General features: G+C 37.0%; 1 protein-coding gene across 23 annotated transcripts in view; it reads right to left on the bottom strand.

Annotated features, from left to right (window-relative positions):
- Positions 1-426: 426 nt before the first annotated feature.
- MECOM (MDS1 and EVI1 complex locus) overlaps positions 427-22,676 on the bottom strand; it is a 635,653-nt gene continuing 613,403 nt past the window's right edge. For 18 of the 23 annotated variants that reach the window (XM_069560594.1, XM_069560616.1, XM_069560742.1 and 15 more), the window contains 7 exons: positions 19,088-19,254; positions 17,931-18,008; positions 13,967-14,136; positions 11,674-11,818; positions 7,501-7,737; positions 6,491-6,674; positions 427-1,964 (listed from right to left, as the gene is read on the bottom strand). In XM_069560594.1, coding sequence (XP_069416695.1) covers positions 1,830-1,964; positions 6,491-6,674; positions 7,501-7,737; positions 11,674-11,818; positions 13,967-14,136; positions 17,931-18,008; positions 19,088-19,254 — 1,116 coding nt within the window. In that variant the 3' untranslated portion in view covers positions 427-1,829. The remainder of the gene's footprint in view (positions 1,965-6,490; positions 6,675-7,500; positions 7,738-11,673; positions 11,819-13,966; positions 14,137-17,930; positions 18,009-19,087; positions 19,255-22,676) is intronic. The other 5 variants (XM_069560673.1, XM_069560689.1, XM_069560683.1 and 2 more) reach the window with 1 other exon arrangement.

Below are 22,676 nucleotides of genomic sequence, written 5' to 3'. Positions count from 1 at the left end.
GTCCTCATCCTCCTGTGAATCAGTTAACAGAATCTGGGTTATTAAAAACAAAAATTAGCACAGAACACCTTTTGGCATGTACTATGTAAAATAAAGAAGAAAAAAACCCACTAAGTTGCTCTGTCCTAACTAAAATGGGTGCTGCAGATGTGGGGTGATCCTAAGGACCCCGTACTATTGCACCTGAGCCCTGACTTTGCACCACATGGAGAAATTCCAGAGCAATGAATGGAAGAGAGTCCAATTCCCCATGGGCCAAGGGCTATCTTTCATGTCATCTCAAATGTCTATACACACATGCTCTACATTCCATGTATCTGTTAGGGCATCAAAGTCCCAGACGGCATATCTTTAAATCACTGGATCCCAAAGGGAAACAAAAATTGCATGAGAAGGGAAAATACAACACTGTGGGAAAAATAACCATTTTTGTAAGTCTTTATTTTTTAGTTGCTCCTCCCATAGTAATGCACTGAAAGGCATAACAGTTTATATTGTACAAAGCATTGGAAGAAAGTACCTCAACTCGCCGATTATTTCAAAATGAGATTACAAACAAAAAGAAAACAAATCTGGTTCCTCAATAAAGGGCAAAATAACTGAATACAGTCTGTTATTTACGTCTCTCTTTTAACATAAGGTCTGGAACACTTCATTTTACAAATAGGATTAACATGAACATAACATCGCACAAGCTTGCAGACAACCAGCATAAAATATGGGGTACAGTTTTTAATCAGAAGAATCATGCTTTCATGAAAGAAATTATAATCGTTTATACAATTGAATCAATTTCAGTATTACAAAAACTAAGTTGCATCTATTCGTATTTAGCTCATTAAGAAGGAAAACAAAACAACAAAAAAAGGAATGTTAAGAAAAGCCAGACACCATTTGGCACTCCCATACACAGGTCGAGTCACCTTGGTCCTTGCAATTCAAAACGGGGTGTGCCTCGGACGTCAGAAAGTAGTGGCTGAATGGAACAGTGCTATTTTAATCAACAAACAATAGTTTGCCAACAAATAAATACATGATACACGCAACACACACAAAAAATTAAACATTAAAAAACAGTGACATGATTGTCTAAAATTAAGATGTTATTACAAGGATTTGGCAAACCTCCTCTTAGTGTAGTGGTACAGCGGTACTGGTGATGAACAGGTTACTTCACTGACTTAACCTCTCTGAGCATTTGAACATCCATAGTTTACAATATACACATACCCTTGTTCCCTAGTTTTAAACAATGTACTTAAAGAAGGCAAAAGTTAATGGGAAACTCCCTGTTATCAGTTTCTATAATAATCAAGTGTGCATTTCATTCAACTACTTCTGTCTTCAAAGGGTTAAATTACATAAAAACTTTAACAAAGCAAGAAAATTAAATCTGTAATTAAAAGCAACTGTTCCCAATCATGTGTCAGGTACAAAAAAAGAATTCAGTTTCTATGGAGTGTTCATGCCGCCATCTCAACTGCTCCTCTCACCCACCCACTCCCAAGGGCAAGGTGAATGGGAAGACGCCTTCTGCCCAGCAAGGTTTTCATTTTTACTGAATCACTTTAAGTCGCATTAATCCTCCAGAAGTCAGCAGCTGCCTTGGCTGTGCAAAACAAAATACCGAGAATAAATAGTTTCCTTTTCTTTCTTTCTTTCTCTTTCTTTCTTTTCTTTTTTAATCATTCCGTTTAAGGTCCCCAGACTTTACATGAGTGACCCTTCAGGTTTCTAAGGCATTCTGCTCAGCAGTCTTTTAAATAGTCCTATGTGAAAGAGCCATGCTACTGTTGGACTTGGTCCCACTCCGGTCAACCTTGAGAATGTCATACGTGGCTTATGGACTGGATGGCACTGGATTCCGCTGCAGCCCTGGCCATACTATGCCACACGTTGGAAGAACTGTGGGATGAAGAATGCAGGGACTCCTTGTCGGACAATGACAACATCATAGCGTATGCCTGGGGTAGAAAGGAGAGAATTGGTAAATGGCATTTGAAAAACATCGCTTTTTATTTGAAGGCTATCTTGGGTGAATGTTAGGAAGAGATGGGATCCTGAGAAGGAGCATCCCTCATGGGTGTGTTGGGAAAAGTGAGGGACATTTCTTGTGTGTTTCAATGGCATGGAGTTACTGCTGGCCTTCAGTGCCTCAGGGCCACAAAAGTGACACGATCTGCAGAACAAAAAATTAACGATCCTACCTAGAATGACAATCATGCCTCCATTAAGAAACAGGAGTCATCCCCCTCCCCAGCCATAAATATAATAACCATCCTTCCACTGTTGATGTACATGTTTGACTCACCCAAAATATTACTGAATGCTTACAATTGAAACAGAAAATACAAGTAAGAGACAACTCTGCCTTGACAGCACTGTGGAAGCATCTAGAGGAAGCGTGCCACAGACTACTTCTCTGGATGACTGAGAGCCCTGAAGATGAAAAGACTTGCCCAGAGTCACTTAACTAGACACTGAAAGACAGAAAGTGAAGTAGCTCAGTTGTGTCCGACTCTTTGCGACCCCATGGACTGTAGCCTACTGGGCTCCTCTGTCCATGGGATTTTCCAGGCAATAGTACTGGAGTGGATTGCCATTTCCTTCTCCAGGGGATCTTCTCAACCCAGGGATCGAACCCGGGTCTCCCACTTTGTAGACAGACGCTGAACTGTCTGAGCCACCAGGGAAGTCATCAATAAAAGCTTATCTGCCCAAATCCAGTGTCCTCTCTCCACTTCCCCTCCAAGCTTGAAATATTCAATGCTGACACTCAAAGACCTTGAAAATCAAGGTAGATCAAGTAGGTTCTAACAAAAACTCAAACATATCACAAGACCCAACAAAGTTCTCACCCCTGGGTTCCAAGGTCTCCTAAACAGAAGATGTACAGGGGTGCTCTGTGAGGAAGTGCTCTCTCTTACCTATTATCATGTCAAATTCTAAATAACTGTTCAGAGAATCTCCCCATTTGCTGCCAAGTAAAATATTCAAATAAAATGTTTGGTCTTGACTTGGGAGTGAACTTTTCACTGTTGATTTGCTATTGTTGGTCTCATCCATTGCTAACTTGCTTGTCAAAATGCTGCTGAAGTGGAATCATTAAAGTCCTGCCAAAGACATTCCACTGTCGGTAAACAAAGACAAAATGCCTCTGTTGTGAAGCAGAATTTCATCTCTGGGAGTCATGCTGAGACATGTGGCCGGTCTGTGGTTTCTTCCGTAATCATGGCATACAGTTAGAAAATCTGCCCTCTCAGGCTGATTTTGATTTGCTGGGTCACTGCTCTAAATGTACACATTGGACTTTTCTGCATGCAATTTGCCTTTTGGACCTCCACAAAATCTCAGCAGACATTTAAAAAATATTTCTTAAGTATCTACTCTGTGCCAGGCACTGTGCTAGGTTCTAGGGAGTTAAGGATAAATAATAAAGAGTCCTTCTCCTTTGCAGGTTTAAAGTATGGGTGAAGCGAGCACTTAACGTTGTTTCAATTATGTACTCACATTTACAGATCAAGACAAAAGATTAGTCTGACATGGTTTTAACAAAACTCATTCTGGTATTTAGAAAAAGAAGAGGGAGCAAAGAGAAAATTTTGAAATCCTAAGTTTTAATCCTGGCTTCTATCTTGCCTCTATTCAACTAGCTATGTGACCTTGGGCAAGTTGCTTAATCTTTCAAGGTTACTTCCTTCATATAAAATGTGGATAATAATAATAACTTACTTCCAACGGTTGTGGAGGAACCACAAGCACTAACTTATATAAAGTGTTTAGCTTAGCGTGCCTGATGTAAATAATACCTGTTATCCTGACACTACCCATGGTGAAGGGCATAGCAACCCACTCCAGTATTCTTGCCTGGATAATTCCATGGACAGAGGAGCCTGGCGGGCCACAGTCCATGGGGTCACACAGAATCGGACATGACTGAAGAGACACAGCACACATGCACGCATCCTAAAACTACGGGTATCACAGGCGGCACTAGTGGTAAAGAACCCACCTGCCACTGCGAGAGACATAAGAGACACAGGTTTGATTCCTGAGTCGGGAAGATCCCCTGGAGAAGGGAATGGCAATTCTCCAGTATTCTTGCCTGGAGAATCCCATGGACAGAAGAGCCTGGTGGACTGTAGTCCATAGGGTCGCAAAGAGTTGGCCACGACTGAAGCTACTTAGTGTGCATGCATCCATGCCTCCTGAAACTACCTTTTTGTAGGATAGGTTTTTCAGGGAAAATTCCATGCAGAGGGCAGCCACTGTTGTATTAGTCAACTATTTTGCATTCAATCACTATAAAAATCACAGAGTAAATGTATGAGTTTTGAATAAAGCATCTGAATCTATTCAGATTCTAGAAAGTGGTAAATATGGAATATCTGTCTTTTGGTAATCAAAGGAAATAAACATTTTCATGCACAAGGATCCATGCTCAGCACAAAACTGACAGCAACAATGGAATGAAAGAATTAAATCTCATGAAACAAAGTCAGTTTGCAAAAAGGCCTGACCATTTTCAAACTGATATAAATATATATATGACATTATAAAGTAACAATAAAAATACAAGTTAAAAATTACAAAATTCTAGTATTTCTTGTGAGGGTAATTGTTAGCCCAACTGGGCAGGGACTTTATATATCAAAATACAGGTACTGAAATATATCACTTCTAATACCTCTAGGTTCCCAGGACCCTTTGCTTTCTATCACTTGTGACAGTTTCAGGAATTTTCAGTGTTGTGCCTTATAATTTGGGGTAGAGTAATGAAAATAATTTTTTTCAAAAAAAAGAAAAGTTGGCTCCCCAGTTTCTCTGATCAATAAGGAAAGAAAAATGGGAAACTAAGAGTTAAATAAACAAAAAACATTAGCCACTTCTTATGGCTGTCTCCAAGTGAAAATGAGATGTCTAAACTGGCTGGACAGTTAGAAATTGAAAAATTCATTTTTATCACCATTGAATGATAGAGCAGGAAGGGATCTTAGACATCTTCTCCACTCACCCCACTTTACAGTAAGGAAATGGTACCCACAGTTGTGAAGTGATGTTCTCAAACCCACAGAAATGCAGCTAGTCAGAGATGAGGCTGGCTGCTTTCACTTCAATTCAGAAAAAAACATTTGTTTTGTCTGTTACCATACATGACATCTTATGACGTTTTATTGAATTTACTAATATTTTTAAATTGGTACTATCCCAGTGGGATAACGTCTTTCCCACTTTAGTTGAGATATGACCACATTTGCTATTAAGATGGCCCGAAACATCTCAGCCAAATAGAAAATTTCCAAATGTAGTCTCACGGTTTGGTATGTAGGGGCACCTCCAAAATGAACTCAGGACAAACAATTAGACCAAAGTGACCAACAAATATGGTTAAGACAGAAAGGTTTTTTTTTTCCTTCTTTTTTTAAAAAGGGCCTGAACAAACAAACTGGTTGAGTACAGATGTCAAGCAGAAAGGACTGATTCCCTTTTTTATAGAAGAAGAACTGAGGCTCTTTTCAATGAGATTTATAGATCCTTAGATGGATTTATTTTGGTTACCATAGTGGTGATGGATTGCTGTAAATCCCATCGAACTTGGGTACCATTCATTCATTCATTTAAAACTGATAGGGTTAATTTCCAGGTTTGCCATTAAGCTGCTATAGACTTTTGGCAATTCATTTCAACTCTGACCCTCCTAAATTTAATTTATTTCTAAATTCTATCATTAGTTGATTTGTATATTAACTGTGTATGGTGGTTTAGTCACTAAGTCATGTCCAACTCTTGCAAACCCATGGACTATAGCCTGCCAGGCTCCTCTGTCCATGGGATTCTCCAGGCAAGAATACTGGAGTGAGTTGCCATTTCCTTCTCCAGGGTATCCACCCAACCCAGGAATCAAATCTGGGTCTCCTGCATTGCAGGCAGATTCTTTACCAACTGAGCTACAAGGGAAGCTACTAACTATGTACAGTGAGAAAAAAGAACGGGGTAGAATTCACTTTCCAAAAATATCAAAATATAATTAGGCTGACAAAAATTATAGACATGAAGCAATTAGAAAATAATTCTGAAGTAATATACAAATGAAGTGAAATTGTTAGTCGCTAGGTTGTGTTCAACTCTTTGCAACCCCATGTACTGTCCATGGAATTCTCCAGGCAAGAATACTGGTGTGGGTTGCCATTTCCTACTCCAAATAGGTACAATCAAATGTTTATGGACCATCTACACAAAAGTAAGCTGATTGCAAAGGAATGGTTGGATTATTGGAAGTCAGGGTTTGTCACAGAAATTTCTGTGCAGAATCCAGTCATATTAATTGCTGTAGTGGTTGACTATTTTGGATTCAATCATAGGCAGAGATAGGAACCTTTTGAGTAAAGCATCTGAACCTGCTCAGATTCTAGAACATTGCAAAGAGTATCTGCCTTTGGCGTCAAAGGCACAATGTCACCAGGATGCTATACTGCAGGAAAGTATGTACCTGTGACTTGGACTTTCTGTGTAACGGTTGTTTAAGTTCCTCTGGCACATGGGAAGCACTGAAAGAAGACACCTCAGCTTCTGTATATTGATTATCTTCCATTTTCCTCATTTTGAGGCTATCTGTGAAGTGCCTTATATGATCTAGAGCAGAAAGTCCAGTTTTATATTCTTCCTCTTTATACCTAAAATGAACCAATGGGAAAGCACAGAGGGTTTTTTTTTTCTTTTTCAGTTTGATATCCAACCAAATCACTTTTCATTTGATTCCATACACTTGTCAAACGTCATAGTATATTTGCAGTAGAAAGTAGCCTCCATCAATTCTTGGATTCTTCTAAAAACTTACAAATATTCTATCTTATACATATATTTCTTTTAAGGTTTTTAATGACGAAAGCAAGAATATATTTGAGATAAAGAATTAAAGTCAATGACATGTGAAGTCAGCAATGCAGTGGAGACAGAATTTGTACATTTACAATTTTCATTTAAAATAAAGCCAGTTATGATGATATTCAGTCGGTATCAATTATCCATATGAAAATATAACAGTCTAGTCAATTTAATTATTGGGCTAATGTTTTCCTTTTAAACATCTGTCATCTATATAGATTCCATATACAGCAAATAAAGTGATATTTCTCTCAATAATATTTGAATAACACATGATAAACTGAATAAATTAGATAATGCCAAAAGCTCTATTTTTCTTTGAGTTTTATAGGTAGAATCTAAATAAGTGATTGTGTACTTGTTTACCCTTTCATTTACCCTTCCTTCCTCAGATTGATAGAGTTCCACATCGATCGATGTATTTATATGCTGCGGATTATGCTCATGGCCACTTGTTTCCGTCTTTTTAAAATTAATCCACTGCGTATGCCTTGCTAATTCAAACAGCTTTTATGATTCATGCTCACAAATTGCTTATCCCCTGGAATAGCATGCTTATGGAAGAACAGGGCAGCGGGAATCATAACCCTATGTGGGTCCACCCTTGCTTCTCACCTCATTGGGGATGCTTTACAGCTCATTTCCAGGGTGCTGGTGTCTTCATAGTCATCCTCGGGGTTTCCTTCATGTAAATTACTCGTCCCTGGTTCCTTTCCCATTTTCCCAGTAATATCATTGTCTTCATCCTCCTCATCTAACAACACCTCGTCTTCTACTTCTTCATCATCCAGTAAGTCTGAATTTTGATTGGTCACCAAAGCCTTTTCATCTTTAAAGTGACTGCCATTCATTCTTTCAAAAGCATAAAAAAGAAGCAGGTTCAATTACTGGTGTCATTTCAAAACATGCAGTTAGCTCTATTATTAACATTATGCCTTTCTAGCAATAATTTAGGTTTTCCACATTTCTAGAGTAAATTTTTATCATTTATGCTCTAAGGCAACCATGGGAAAATAATGTAACCTCACAAATGGAAAAATGAAAAACATAATTGTGCGATTATTCAGATTATAAATGGAACCTCTGGCAGAACTGGGAAAACAATCTTAGTCTCCTATTTCTTATCAGGCCTTTGCGTGATAAATGATATTGTTATATATGATATAAAAAGCACACAGGTTTTTCTCTACATAAAGTTACCTAATTACCATATAAGTATGCACCATTTAAGAGAACAGATTCTGGAAAACTCATACCCATAAGCAACACTGCCAAAGCTTCAACATGCATGCTTCAAGAGAATCTAAGAGTTCAAAGAAAGTGTTAGAGTAGCTGCCAAGGACCAACCAGTATTTGCTCTTTCTAGGTGACACTGGTGGTATATGGCACTTAAACACCCTCCTGAGACTTGGAAGTGATTGAGAACTCATTTATTTGTACTTTGTTCAAATTATCCACGATAGTCTGAATGTAAAAATATTCTTTGTTTCCCAGGATAACACTGGGGTGGGAAATGATATAAAAATGTCATTGTACAAATATCTTTTGAAGTTTATATGTGTAATATAATGATGCAAAAGAAGCCTATTATATTTAAAACGTCATTTGTAATATTTTAGTGGTGGCAAGGATTGCAATATGTAATTCAAAAGTTTAATTATAAAAAATGTTTAATAACATAGAAGTCCCCATTTAATATATTTGAGAATGTTTATGAAATGAGGATAAGCTTTTCAGGCTTTAAAGGAAACATTAAAATATATATAAGCTAAATTTCTTTCATTGCAAGATTAAGATGAAACTGTTAGAAAATAATTATGAATGTTTTGAATCTCTCCTAACTTCCTCCTTTCAAAGATATATGATCAGAGAGGTTAAGGCACTTGCCCAAATCAGAAAGCTTGTTAGAAATTAAACAATCGTAGGTGTTTAGGTGGGTTTCCCATATGGCGCTAGAGATAAAGAACCCGCCTGCCAATACAGGAGACTCAAGAGATGTGAGTTCGATCCCTGGACCAGGAAGATCCCCTGGAAAAGGAAATGGCAACCCACTCCAGTATTCTTGCCTGGAGAATCCCATGCTGAGACACAGGAGGCTGACAGGCCTACATACAGTCCATGGGGTTGCAAAGAGTCAGACATAACTGAGGCGACTTAGCATACATACTGGCATCTGGTAGTCCTACCTATTTACTAACTCAGAAAACTTGCTAAGGCTGCTAAATTATTGTTACAGTCATGTACAATTTTCACAATGTAACTATTTTTCAGGTTATGGAAAATCAGATACCAGCAATAGACCCCCATCAATTTCCCACATTAAAAAAAAGAGTATAATTTTATATTTAGATTTCCCAGAACAAAAAAAAAATACATAAATTAAACAATCCTGGGTGTGACAGAGGCACATAGTAAAAATTCATTTGACCAGAAAAAGTCATATCATCATTACGTTTTTTTTATACAATCCATCACTTAACCTCTTTTATCAAAGAATGATGAAAACATGTTTTGCACAGACATAAATTATTAGTTTCCAGTTACACTGCCAACTTGCTGGCCTGAATGGCTCGAAATTGTTATTTTAAAATAAATGAAAGAAAAAGCAAAAGAACAAAAGAGTGCGTGGATGGAAACCAAACGTAACAAAGCCAACGTGATTAAGAAAACCTATTTGTTAATTTTGCCTTCAAATGTGGCAATTTATAGAAGATAAATTATTCATCAAAAGTAGTCTGATAGGAGTTGAGGGGAGAAAAGTTAGATGACTCAGTCTTCTTATTGCTATGCTGTTTAGACATGTTGAAGCCAGATGTTGCAGCTTTATGGTTCACAAATTTCCAACTAAGGGTTTGAAATCTGAATAGGTGTCTCAGAACACAAATGGTGCTTTTTGTTCGATATTTCTTATTTGTACCATGTAACCATCATTATTAAAATATAAGATTATGACTGTCTTTCTTACTTGTCCTTAGTACTTTGTACTGAGTATCTGCCTCACCTCTGCCTTTCTATCTCTCCCTCTCTCTCTCTCTCTCTCTCTCTCTCTCTCACACACACACACACACATACACACACGCATACACATGGGCAAGCAGAGGGAAAGATACACCCAACAGCACAAAGTTTAGTTTTGCCAGGCTTCTCAGAAGCTCGAAGAGTCTTACAATAGCAGATATTCTCTTCTCATTCCCTAGGGACACTTTTATACAAGCTAAAGAACAGAAGTGATCATATATTTTTATATAATCTTGGAAAATGACGCTTATTTAATACTGCCTTAATGGAAAACTACCTGAAACAATTAACTCTGACTTTTAATAGCATCAAAAATGGAGAACAATAACAACATTTGCGTGATAAAAAGTAATGGAACTTTCATTAACTAATTTCATGTTACATTAAAATTTACAGTGCAGCATCCTAATTTAATAGGCCATTGGATAGTTATATTTAGAATAACACAGTTCTCAATGCCAGATATTTATAACTTATAGGTAAGAAAAATTAAACCCAGTAGTTTGGGTAAAATAATATTTCCTTTATATCACATAACGCATAAAATGCTAGATTGTTGTGTTGTTAGTTGCTCAGTAGTGTCTGACTCTTTGCAACCCATGCACTGCAGCCTGCCAAGCTCCTCTGTCCACAGCATTTCCCAGGCAAAAATACGGGCGTCGGTAACCATTTTCTTCTCCAGGGGATCTTCCTGACCCAGGGATGGAATCCACATCCCCTGCATTGCAGGCAGATTCTTTACTGCTGAGCCACCAGAGAAGCCCTATTTCTGTATCAATTAAGACATATATGCTTAATGTTGAGAATGACAAGAGGAATCCAGCACACCAGGTCACTAAAAACAAGTGTAATTATACCCACCGAAACAAACATGCTGGAATTAAATAAGGATGCACTTCAAAGCATATAAAGAAGTAATAGAATCTTATTAAGTCACAAATGGTTTCAAAAAAGCTATTTGGATGACAATAAGTATTTTATATATAAATATCTACAGATACATACAGTCATATAATGTTAACATATATAGATACATATAGTCATATAATATATATAGTCATACATTATATGTATGGGGCTTCCCTGGTGGCTCAGAGAGGAAAGAATCTGTCTGTAGTGCAGGAGATCCAGGTTGAATCCCTGGGTTGGGAAAATCCCCTAGAGAAGGGAATGACAACCCACTCCAGTATTCTTGCCTGAAGAATCCCATCCATGGACAAAGGAGCTTGGCAGACCATGGGCATGGTTGCAGAGAGGTGGACATGGCTGAACAACTAACACTGTCACTCTATGTATACATTAGACATAACATGATCCATAATAGTAACCAGCATAAGTCAATGATTCAACTGAACCCCTGTGTGGCTTTCCCTTCTAATTGCCAAGTTTTGATAAAATATTCTAATTAGCTATAAAGAGAGGCAGAATAGAATGGTGCTAAAATCGTGGGCTATAGAATCAGACAGCCTAGGTTAAATCTCGTTTATTGCTTATGTGACATTTAGCAAGTTACTTAACCTTCAATGTCGCCATTCCTTCAGTGATAAAATTACATAATTACAGTCCCTATCTCATAGGGTTATTAGGGTAATTAAGTTTATTGATACACATAAAGTGCTTAGAAGAACATTTGGTATTTAATCTGTACTAAATAAACACCAACCATTGGTGGCAGGAGTAAAGCAGTGTCAGAAAAATGAGCACTGAAATGTATTTCAAAACGTTCACTACTGAAATCACGGACTTTGAAAAGGGAAAGACCAGCTTTACCTCTCTTCAGTGTTCCTGGGGGACTGGCTGCCGTGGTTGCTATTCCCAATGAAATTTCGAATTTCTGTGAAGTAAGCGTCTTCCTTGTCATCGAGGATTGCACCTGTGCTTTCCAGTTCAGAATGAGGCGATGATGTTGCCGTACCTAAGGGGAGAGAAAGCCTTTTGTGAAAAAGACTATTATTTAGAGTGCGACTTATTTGAAATCTCACACCTTCTTCATTCGATCAGTGTTGTTTCCTAAAACAGGCTTTTTCGAGTATTAATAATGAAAACTTTAGGAGGTCAAGGTCTTCCCAATTTTACCACAGTATCTGTGCCAATGAATAATGGGGACTACTGTGAACCACTAAAATCATGAAGTACAATCTCCCAAAGATGCTCCTTCTCCCACCAGCTTCCTCCTACTCCCACTGTGATATAGGAATGTTTTTATTCATAGAATGAGAGTACAGAGTGAGACAAATTATAGAAAAGTCTTAAAAACATTCTGCCAGAAAAAAACTGTATACCCAGTCCTGGTGGCAGTTAATATGTATTTATTGCCCCTGTGCTAATGTATGTTATCAAATAAAGCCTGAACACATGCTGGAAATATGGCATTCTGCTTCGTTGAGCTAAGCTGTGGGCAGACCCAGAACACACCAGTCTTGAAACAGTATTAAGAAGACAATATTGGGTCTGTGGATTATAGAAGGTTCTTCAGTTTCCTTACCTATAAAATTAGAATCAAAATAGCTGTATCAAAAGATTGCCTAAAATTTCCATACATTTACAAATTATAAACTCTTTATAATATGTGGTCAAATTTTATACTAATATTTGCTTTGTTTGTTTATCTTGCCCAAAGAATATCTGTGGCTTGACAGTTCATCACAATAGTCTAGATGCCAAACACAAGTGGTTAGAATACCCTTCAGCTTCATGAAGTTATAATCTGGGCCAACAAATAAGTATTCAATTTTGACACATTATACCTTTTAAATTATTTATTCATTTTCTGAAATAATTTTGACTAGAAAAATTATAGTGATATACCGTAAGGGTGTATGCAGAAAGTGTTGTCACTTTTGAGTACTAAATTAGACTCTTGTCTCTAAAATCCAATATTTTTAAACCATGATCATTAGAGTTTTGGCTTTAAGGGAAACAAACAGTACATAGTTCATTCAAAAATCATAAGCAATGTGCCTTTACACTAGAGGAAGGATTAATAATAAAATAATTTCCTTAAGGAAAGACTACTTTGTATCAATCCAACTTTTCTCTGTTCTTAAAATCTCTTTTCAGGGATTCCATGCATGTACCCTCCCCTCACTGCCAAGTCATTCCCTTAATTCTCTAGAAACAATTATAGCTACATAGATTGGCATCACACACACATGCCAGCTGGTCAATGTTATCTAAATATTAGAAGCCAAGGGCTTCCCAGGTGGCACAGTGGTAAAGAATCTGCCTGCCAATGCAGGAGACGCAACAGATGCAAGTTCAATCTCTGAATCAGGAAGATCCTCTGGAGTAGGAAATGGCAACCCGCTCCAGTATTCTTGCCTGGAAAATTTCATGGACAGAGGAGAGTTGTGGGCTACAGTCCATGGGGTTGCAAATAGTTGGACACAACTGAGCTACTGAGTATACACACACACACATTAGAAGTCAAAGGCAAGAAAACCACCATGTCTTCTGCTAACAATGCATTAGTAGGCCTGGGTTAAAGGAAGGCTAGTTTTTTGCCATTTTAAACTTAATTTTGCATCAGAATTTGCGATAAAAAACCACACATGACTAGCATTTGCTACAGGCTACTCTGATCAGGTTGACAGCCTTTTATCTCTCATATCTAAAACAGGTCCCCTAGAGAAGTTTTCCAAACTGCAGGCTGTTTGCAAAAGCAGCTGTGGTTTCTAGGTTAATGCTGAGAGCGTGGGGCTCCACTCTGGTCATCACAGCCAGGCCAGTGGCCACATTCTGTGCCAACAGGGTCAAAGATTGTTCCCTGCGATTTAGAAAATCATGATTCATCAGTCTCCTTTGAGTTCCAACTATGGTTCTCTGTGCTTGAGACTGCCCATTGAGAAGCATCCAGAAACTAAAACGGTCCAAATGAAGCTCTGAGTTGTGTATTATTCAACAGTTCACTTCATTCAAAAATCTCAAGGGAAAAGTGCTACCAATTTTCACAATAGGATCTGATTCTCATGTCAAAGGGGAATGAGGGATGAGCGATCACAACTGTGTTTTAAAAGAAGAAGAAGCCAAGCATCTCCTCCTTAGAAGACAGTCAATGACCTACCAGACATGTTCCCATTCTCGTGCTTCTTGAGGTGTCTGTCTAAGTTGGTTTGTTGACCGAAACACCTATCACATAAGTGACACTTAAAGGGCTTCTCTTTATTGTGGATGTTGCGAACATGCCGCTGCAGGTTAGAAGATATGCTAAAGGACCTGTCACAGTACTTGCATCTGAAAAGCAAACACAGAGCAAATATTTGCAAGCAAATCAAAAGACATTTCTCAAGACAACCAAACCAGATCTCCAAAATTATCACCCATAAAACAACACTGCAGCAAAGATTACTATCCACATTGCCAAGATTTCAATTCTGGTAAATGATTTTGATTACATCAAAGATTTTTATGACTTTGTGAAAAATTGTAATACAATACTGATAATTTGATTGCTCACAAGTTTACCCAGGTAATCAGTTCTAGTACTTCAAGCAAAGCTGACAGAATTAAAGACATTAAGAAATGGTAGCAGTTTTATTTTCCACTTAGGACAATTAAACCTTCTGTAAACAAACAGGAAACAGATTCAAGTATTCTTCAAATAAAGTAAGAAAATCATTTCTTTAAATTCAAAATTTCAGAGCCTGATTAAATAATTTCTTAGTAAACTCACTTTCTCAATTGCTAATCCTAAAGGAAATTCTGTTATCTTCTGCAAAATAACAATAAAGGTTTCCAACTTTTAAAACTGGGGCAATGTAAACAGTTTAATCTGATAGCAAAGATACTAATTTTCATAATCTGTAGTGATTAGGAGCCCCCAAAGCCTTTACCGTGTTAACCTTTAAACCTTTACAAAAGAAAGGGTGCTAAATTCTCCTTTTTGAATAAAAGCACAAGGTCTTTGTTTACCCATCCCCCCACAATATTCTAAATTTCTCTCAGTTTTCCATTTCTATTTTTCTACACCAGGTCAGTTTTTCTTTTTTTTTTTTCCAAGAAAGCACATAATATTGACTGACTAATTGTTCTGCCTTCCATGATATTTATGATCAAAAATCATAAATTACTGAAGTTCTCCTTTAGTCACAAAATAAAAGAGTAATTCATCACCCCACCCCACTTCCCACCAGCTCATATGGTAAGGAAGAAAAGTGGTAATTGACAAAATTTTTCCCTCTGGCCTTTTAAAGTAAAGATTGTGTTAGCTGTTTATATGATTTTTTTGTGCGTTGCTTGAAAGGAAAAATCACCTTTCTCTAGATGACTTTTAAGTGAAAATTTCTAACTTAACAACCAAAAAATCCTTAACTCATTCTCCCATGTGTGAAGGGCACTTCTCCCACTTCTGAATGCAGACACACCAATTTGAGGGTTCAACATGAGAAAGTACCCTGTTCCACTGAAAGTGTTCTACAGCTGTCTCCATATGATGCCAGAAATCTAGTTAGTCCAGTGGGGAATATGAATTTGTTAAACTAGTTACTTTGGCATAGTATCAGTAAACCAACTCAAGGGCTAATTTAATTTCCCCCTAAAAAACTGTTCTGGCATCATGAGGTCCATCAAATTTAAATTAATAATATTAATTTTAAAATGGATAAGATCCCACATTGATAATTAAGCCTCTGATTTTGAAAAAAAAAAAAAAAATGTATGGGCCTTCTTTGAACTTCCAAGGTTCACTGCAATGAGAATCATGGTACAATGAGCCCAATTGTGTTGTCTTAAGTAGAATAACATTAAAAACACTGATAGAGAAAACTTAAACTCTCATTAAACTTTTTAAAATAATTTTCACTTAAAATAATTTCTACAGAAATCACAAGGAAGAAACATTTTGTCTTTGACATGCTTCAAACTGCTTGCATGCATAGAAGCTTTAAATCTAACACATAGCTTCGACTTTAACATGAATAAACTCAGTCAATAAGGAAGTTCCAACCAAAAAGCATTTATTTTCTATCTTTCCTCTGCTAACATCTTGGCCAAAAGTTTGAGTGCTTCAGTAAGTTAGTAGGTGTTTAGTGAAGTGAAAGTTGATCAGTTGTGTCCGACCCTTTGCGACCCCATGGACAGTAGCCTCTGTCCATGGAATTCTCCAGGCCAGAATACTGGAGTAGGTAGCCATTCCCTTCTCCAGGGGAACTTCCCAATTCAGGGATCGAACCCAGGTATCCCATATTACAGGTGGATTCTTTACAGTCTAAGCTACCAGGGAGTAAGTGGTTAAGAAACTCCCAAATCAGATCCTAAGTTTCAGAAATTCTAAAAAGAAGTACATAACACACTCATGAGCTATACATGATTAAGCCATGCTGGTAAACACAGAGGGTATGGGAGCCTTTGAGATCATGGTATGAGATAAAAACCCAGAGTTCCAGATTTGTGTTTTAATTTAGGGGTCTATTAATATCAGATTTTATAGAACACAAGAGACACAGGTTTGTTCCCTGGGTCAGGAAGATCACCTGGAGAAGGAAATGGCAACCCACTCCAGCATTCTTGCCTAGGAAATCCCATGGACAGAGGAGCCTGACGGGCTACAGTCCATGCGTTTGCAAAGAGTCAGACACAACAACTTAGAGACTAAAGAACAACAGTTACAGAAGGCAATTAGCATACGTGGATCTGAATGTTTTCACTTGTGAAACAGAGTTGCCGAACAAATAATTGTTTAAGATCCTTAGCTATGCAAAATTCTGGTTTGCATTTTTAAAAATACATATACAGTAATAGCACCATTTATGGGGCAGAATAAATCCACTGAATTCAGGTACAAAAAAAGAGAAAAATGAGCATGATATCATAGCTGCATACCAGACCCTTGGCCATAACAAAATATAAGTGTGGAAATCTTTCCTTCTATTTAAGCAGAATTCCTTGGATATGACATGTTCTCAAAAAGGGAAATCATCTAACACTTCCCACATTTATATCTCTCTGAGACCTATTATATCCAATGCAATCTATCACATACAAAGTGGAACTATTACTTATGATTAATAATTTACAGAACATGTAGGAAAGCAAAGGATTTAAGAAAATACTTTATTATTATCTGAGTTTAAGTCTCTCTAGTTTTCTCCTAAAGTTTCAACTATCTTCAAATGAACATTGGTCTTCCCACTTTCTTATCCTTGTATATAAAGAAGTATTTGAAAGCTGATAAATTAATTATTTTAGTGAAAAAAGTAAATATTCAGATAAAAATAATTTTACACATACGCAACCCATAAGAATTTCAAAGTAAAATAAACTTAACAGTATTACTTAAAATAACTAATATTCATTCTTTGAAGAAATATTCATGAATTATCTAATACTGTGTGCAAGGCATTGCACATTGAACAACGCAGATGATATTTTAAAACTGGAAGGGAGATGGTGATTGTGATCATTCATTTGTAAAGAATAATATTAAAATTAAACCTAGTTCCATGTGTAATATGGCTGATTTTGACGTTTAAGAGAATAGGCTAAGAAGCACTTCAGAAATTGTTGATGGAACTTCTCCCTTCTTATAATATGTTCTATTTTATCTGTTCTACCCTTTTTCTTCCTCCTCTCAAGGTAAAATTTATTCTTTAAACATCCTATCAAGACTTGTAGACATTGACTTAGCTGTACTGGGAAAACAGAGATATATCTGGGTTGTTAATTCTTAGCAGAGATTTAAGGCTTGGAAAAGCCTTAAATTATTGTCAATTAAAATAGCATGAATCAAAAAAAAAAGCATGAATCACTGAGGAGAGAAAACACTGAATTTTAAAAGTGACTACCAGTTCTTAAAAGCTTATTCTATTCTAGACATTGCTAGAACTTTTAAATTGAGATATAAGAAGATGATTCAAGAAATTAAGACTCTTCTAAATTTTAATCCCAGCCATTAGTTAATTCTTCTTTGAATCAAAATTGAACAGACATATGCTCAGACATGCACAAAAGTAACCTCTTTTAAAATTATGGCAGTAGGTCCAATTTATTACAACAGTTATCAAGATATTTAGTAAAAATCATTGTCAAACCTATAAGGCTGCTCTCCTGTGTGGGTTCTCAAGTGCCGTGTTAGGTTCGCAGATCTTGGGAAAATCTTACCACAGTATCTGTTATGAAAAGATATTTATAAGAGAAAAGTCAGCACAATTACCTATATTTCACTCAAGCTGCTTAGAAGCCAGATGCTTATTTCTGATTTAATTAATCTTGCATGGAACTCACATGTCTTTGTTATTTAAAATTTGCAACAAAGTCATTCTACAGATATAAATAACTCTATAAAGGCTGCCTTATGAGAACCAGTCTGGTTGAATTTGCTCATGTGTAAGCAAGCAGTTTATAAAAACAGAGTTGAGTTTTGATGACCCCCTCCATGTGCCTCTTTTATTAACTCTGTATCTTTACATCTGCAAAACTAAACCAGACAAGGAGATAAAAAAATGACAGGAGCCTGTGGTTCTGGGTTGATACAAACAGATTCAAATGTTTTAACTCATTTTACATGTTAGCTACAGTGACAACTCTCTGTACATTGAGTGGTATCAGATCAGACAAGATTCTAAGACCTCATCCATCAAGGTATGTTCCTATAAAAGCTTTTCTGGAAAGAAAGGAACACATTTTCCAAATAGCAGATAAATTGATATGCCTGAGTCAGATGCCACAAATTTCTGAGACAATTCATAAGTGATAAGCATGATTTATTTTTAAAAAAGAAAAGAGAAACAAATAAAAGCTTTGCTATACTACTGATGAGTAAAAAGGCACTTATTAACTAGTTTTCTCACTTATTGACCTTATTTGTCCTTCATTAAGAGCCTTATTCTTAAATACCATGACAATAAATGTATGCTTGAGGACAGTAGTATTATACCTTTGGATGAAAATAATTAACTGTGAAAGAAAATTCATAAACATCAAAGTGAAACAAATAGATAGCATTTGGACCATTTCCAACCTCATTTATCACAACCAAACGGCCTGCGTTAAAATTTTCATTTAATAATAATCTTTTAAACCACTATTTTTATATCTCACTAAATAAAGAGTACTTTGAAGTGCTTGAAATCTATCATGGTTGCTATTAATCATCCAACCAAGAATAATTTCCAAAACAAATAGCATGGCCTTTTGAAATCAGAGGGGAGATTTTTGGGAAGCCAGTCATGATTAACTTTGCAGTTACCTGCAGGTATAGCGTTCCTTTCCTTTCCGTAGGAGGTTCTCTGGCAGGGCGTTGGGAGGAGCTCTGAAGTTGAACATGGAGGGAACAGACTGTAGAAGTTCACTGGCCTCTGGTTTCAGGGCACTGAAGCTCTCCAGCTTCTCTGCCATGTTTTCAATAGCCGACATCTGAAAGGCAAAAGCATAAGACCATGAAGGACAGGGCAGAGATCTTTCCTGCTGCAATCATCTCTAGCAAACTAAGAAATCATAATTAATAAAAGGGAAGCATCAAATCCACTGAGTGCAGAGGCTGCAGAAAGAGATTATAGTGTCCCAATATTAAACAAATGAGAGAATTCATTGAGTTTAAAGATAGCATAGGTAGAACCAAGCGTACACAATGTCACACCAAGTTTTCCATAAGACCTTAGTCAGATCACTTTATAATAATTTGATATACACTAGAGCAATGAAATACATGAGATAACAAAATGAAGTTACAGATTTTATTAAAGTAAGAGACAGCATTAGTATCATGCTATTCACTAGGCCCACCTGTGAATGACTGCAGGAAGGAAGAAATTAACACATCCTTTCTAGAGGCTGACTAGAACCGAGAGATGTTTGACTCTACCCCTTTTTAGAACAAAAGAAGTCTGAATTCTAACTCTGGCAAGATGGTTCTTTGGGACATGAGTCCACCCACTTCTTGGCTTGCAAGCTGACCAAATAAAATATACGGTAAAAAATAGTAAACTGGAAATTATAGGAAAATATTCTGTATGCCTTGCCTAAGTAATAAAAACCATAGGAACTAGAAAGTCCCATGAAAAAAACTCAAAGCATGAAAAACATCAAGAGTCCCAAAGTTACTGCTAGAGCCAAATGTATGTAATGCAGAAAGAAAAATTTAAGTGTGTAAGATGTACTTTATGTTAAATTAATATCGATATACTAGATTTTTAAGTCGGATCATACATAAAGAATGTTGGTAAAATATTAGTTTGTCCTGAAAAAGGATTGAATTGAAATGACACTTCATGATATATTATCATAACTTCGTATTACATTGGCATGACCACACTCTAGGAGCAGTATTCTCAAAAAGAAAGTATCCTGCCTAGTTCTTCTCCTCAAATAACCTAATTTATTGCGCTTATAATCTTCAAGTTTTGTCTATCTGCACACATATTTGACAGAGTCATAATCAGAGGGTGGTATTTACTTTCAAAGTTAGCTTGATTCTTACTATCTATAATTAAGACAGACTCTCTCCTTTCAACCTTCCTAAAATGTTTCTTCCATGCTCACATTTTATTTGGAAGCTGCTTACTACTGAATTTGTAAGAAGAAAAAGCAAACTCTCAGGCCATCTTGTAAAATCAACTCATCCATTGTTTATTTGGTTCTCAGGGCACTCTGCCACTGGAGAACTCAGAAAGCTGTTTAAAAGGTGTTTGTATTTTGTATGTACTGTGTATGTTTCTCCAAAAGCTAGGGCAGTAGACTAGAAGACTTCATGCAAGGATTGAAAATGGTAAAAACTGTACATTCAAGCAACTGATCAACTCAAGAAAATGATACTTCTGCTGATAAGATGGCAAGACAGAGTTGGAGGCCTAATTTATTTTGAGCTCAGGTTAAAAATAAAAGGCAACAATTTGTATTCAAAAGGATAATTAATAAAACTTATCTTGTGTGGACACATGGCTGGACAGAATACTACTGACTTCTAAAACTAGAGCAAAATCTTAAGTGAATGGCCTAAACATGATTCTCTTCTTACAAAGGGAATATTGTATGCTTGATTTTTCAAACGACTATTCATATTGTAGTTAGCTTTCTTTCTTTTTCCTTTATCCTGGAGCCTGCCCTCTCATTTCATGCCCGGACTCCTAATGCTAGCTACAAATTGTAACGTACAGGGTACCACTGCCAATTTGCCAAATGTCTTTCATCAAACACAGTGCAAAAAAATCTCAGAGGAAAGTCAAGATACATTTACTTGTCAGACGACAAATGTGAACGCATTGGGAGGTGGTAGGGGCTGTAAGCTCAGAGGTTTGATTCATAATCACTCAGCTGCTAAAACATTCTCCACAGATGCAAGTGGACAGCACATTTGTCACTATGAAGGATTCTGACACATACTGATCACAGGGCAGAGATATGGAATGATGATGCTGCTCAGAGAGGTTGGCGGAAACTCTGTCCCTAAAGAATATGGTCATTATTCCCTTCTAGCCAGAGCATTAGCATTTTCATATTACTTTGGATTTTATTTATTAAAAATCAATCCAGAAATATTTTATGATACTATTTTATTTGCATTTATTCCTTCTAATTGTTCTTTTCAGAAAATCATTTTGATAATCCACCCTCCATGCAATAAATTGTCTGAGTGAAAAATGACCTCTGGCCTTCAAGCTGATTAACAGTAACAAGCAAGGGTAAGGGTCATGATCGCATACATTTATGGGGAAGAATAGTAAGTGCAAGGGTGATGATTATAAATGTTTTATTTATGTACATTTAATATTTGAGTAAAGTTTCATTATCTAGTGGTTTTAAATCATTTGAGTGTCCACCCTGCTGACACACAGATTCCTGCGGCAATACATCTTACAGAAACACTTTCCTTTTATATGGAAAATAGCTTACTCATGACTACTATTATTCTCGGCTTTTATCTCGAGCGCATATAAACTATAAGTCCTTCAAGTCATTTAACAGCAATTGACTGTTGAGAAATGTGTCTTGCTTTAGGAGCTACTAATAGCTCCTTTTGAAGAAAGATCACTGTGATTACTTTACCCCAAACTGTTTCAACTTGGGAAAGCATCAAGAAATAAAAAAATATATTATGGACTTGACTAAGTAACAGCATTCTTAAGGATAACAAGAAAAAGAATAGTGGTTACTCAAGTGCCTCCTCTATAAACCACCCCCACCTCTGGCTTCTGGTGTCAAATGAAAAGAAGATTAAATTGGAGTGGGGAAGAAGCAGAGGAAAAAGATGAGAAGTGAGCTGAGGGTAGCTGTTAACACCACACATGCGGACACACACACACCCACTTTCTTTCCAGCTGCTGCTGCTGCTGAGTCGCTTCAGTCGTGTCCGACTCTGTGCGACCCCATAGACGGCAGCCCACCAGGCTCCGCCATCCCTGGGATTCTCCAGGCAAGAACACTGGAGTGGGTTGCCATTTCCTTCTCCACTGCATGAAAGTGAAAAGTGAAAGTGAAGTTGCTTAGTCGTGTCCAACTCTTAGTTACCCCATGGACTGCAGCCCACCAGGCTCCTCTGTCCATGGCATTTTCCAGGCAAGAGTACTGGAGTGGGTTGCCATTTCCTTCTCCATCTTTCCAGCTAGCAACCACCAAAGCAACATAAAAGCCATCACTGAATCCTCTTTTTCATCTTCCTAACATTTGCTCTCATGTACTTAACATCAGCTGAAAAGAATAAATTTCTCCATTAAGACAGATAGAAGTAACTTGGACAAATACACACTACTATGTATAAAAGAAATAACAAATACAAACCTACTGTATAGCACAGGGAACTCTACTCAATACTCTTTAATGACCTATATGGGAAAATAATC

The sequence above is a fragment of the Ovis canadensis genome, chromosome 1 (genome assembly GCF_042477335.2).
Source record: "Ovis canadensis isolate MfBH-ARS-UI-01 breed Bighorn chromosome 1, ARS-UI_OviCan_v2, whole genome shotgun sequence".
Taxonomy (NCBI): domain Eukaryota; kingdom Metazoa; phylum Chordata; class Mammalia; order Artiodactyla; family Bovidae; genus Ovis; species Ovis canadensis.
This window is presented reverse-complemented; position numbering and strand designations above follow the sequence as displayed.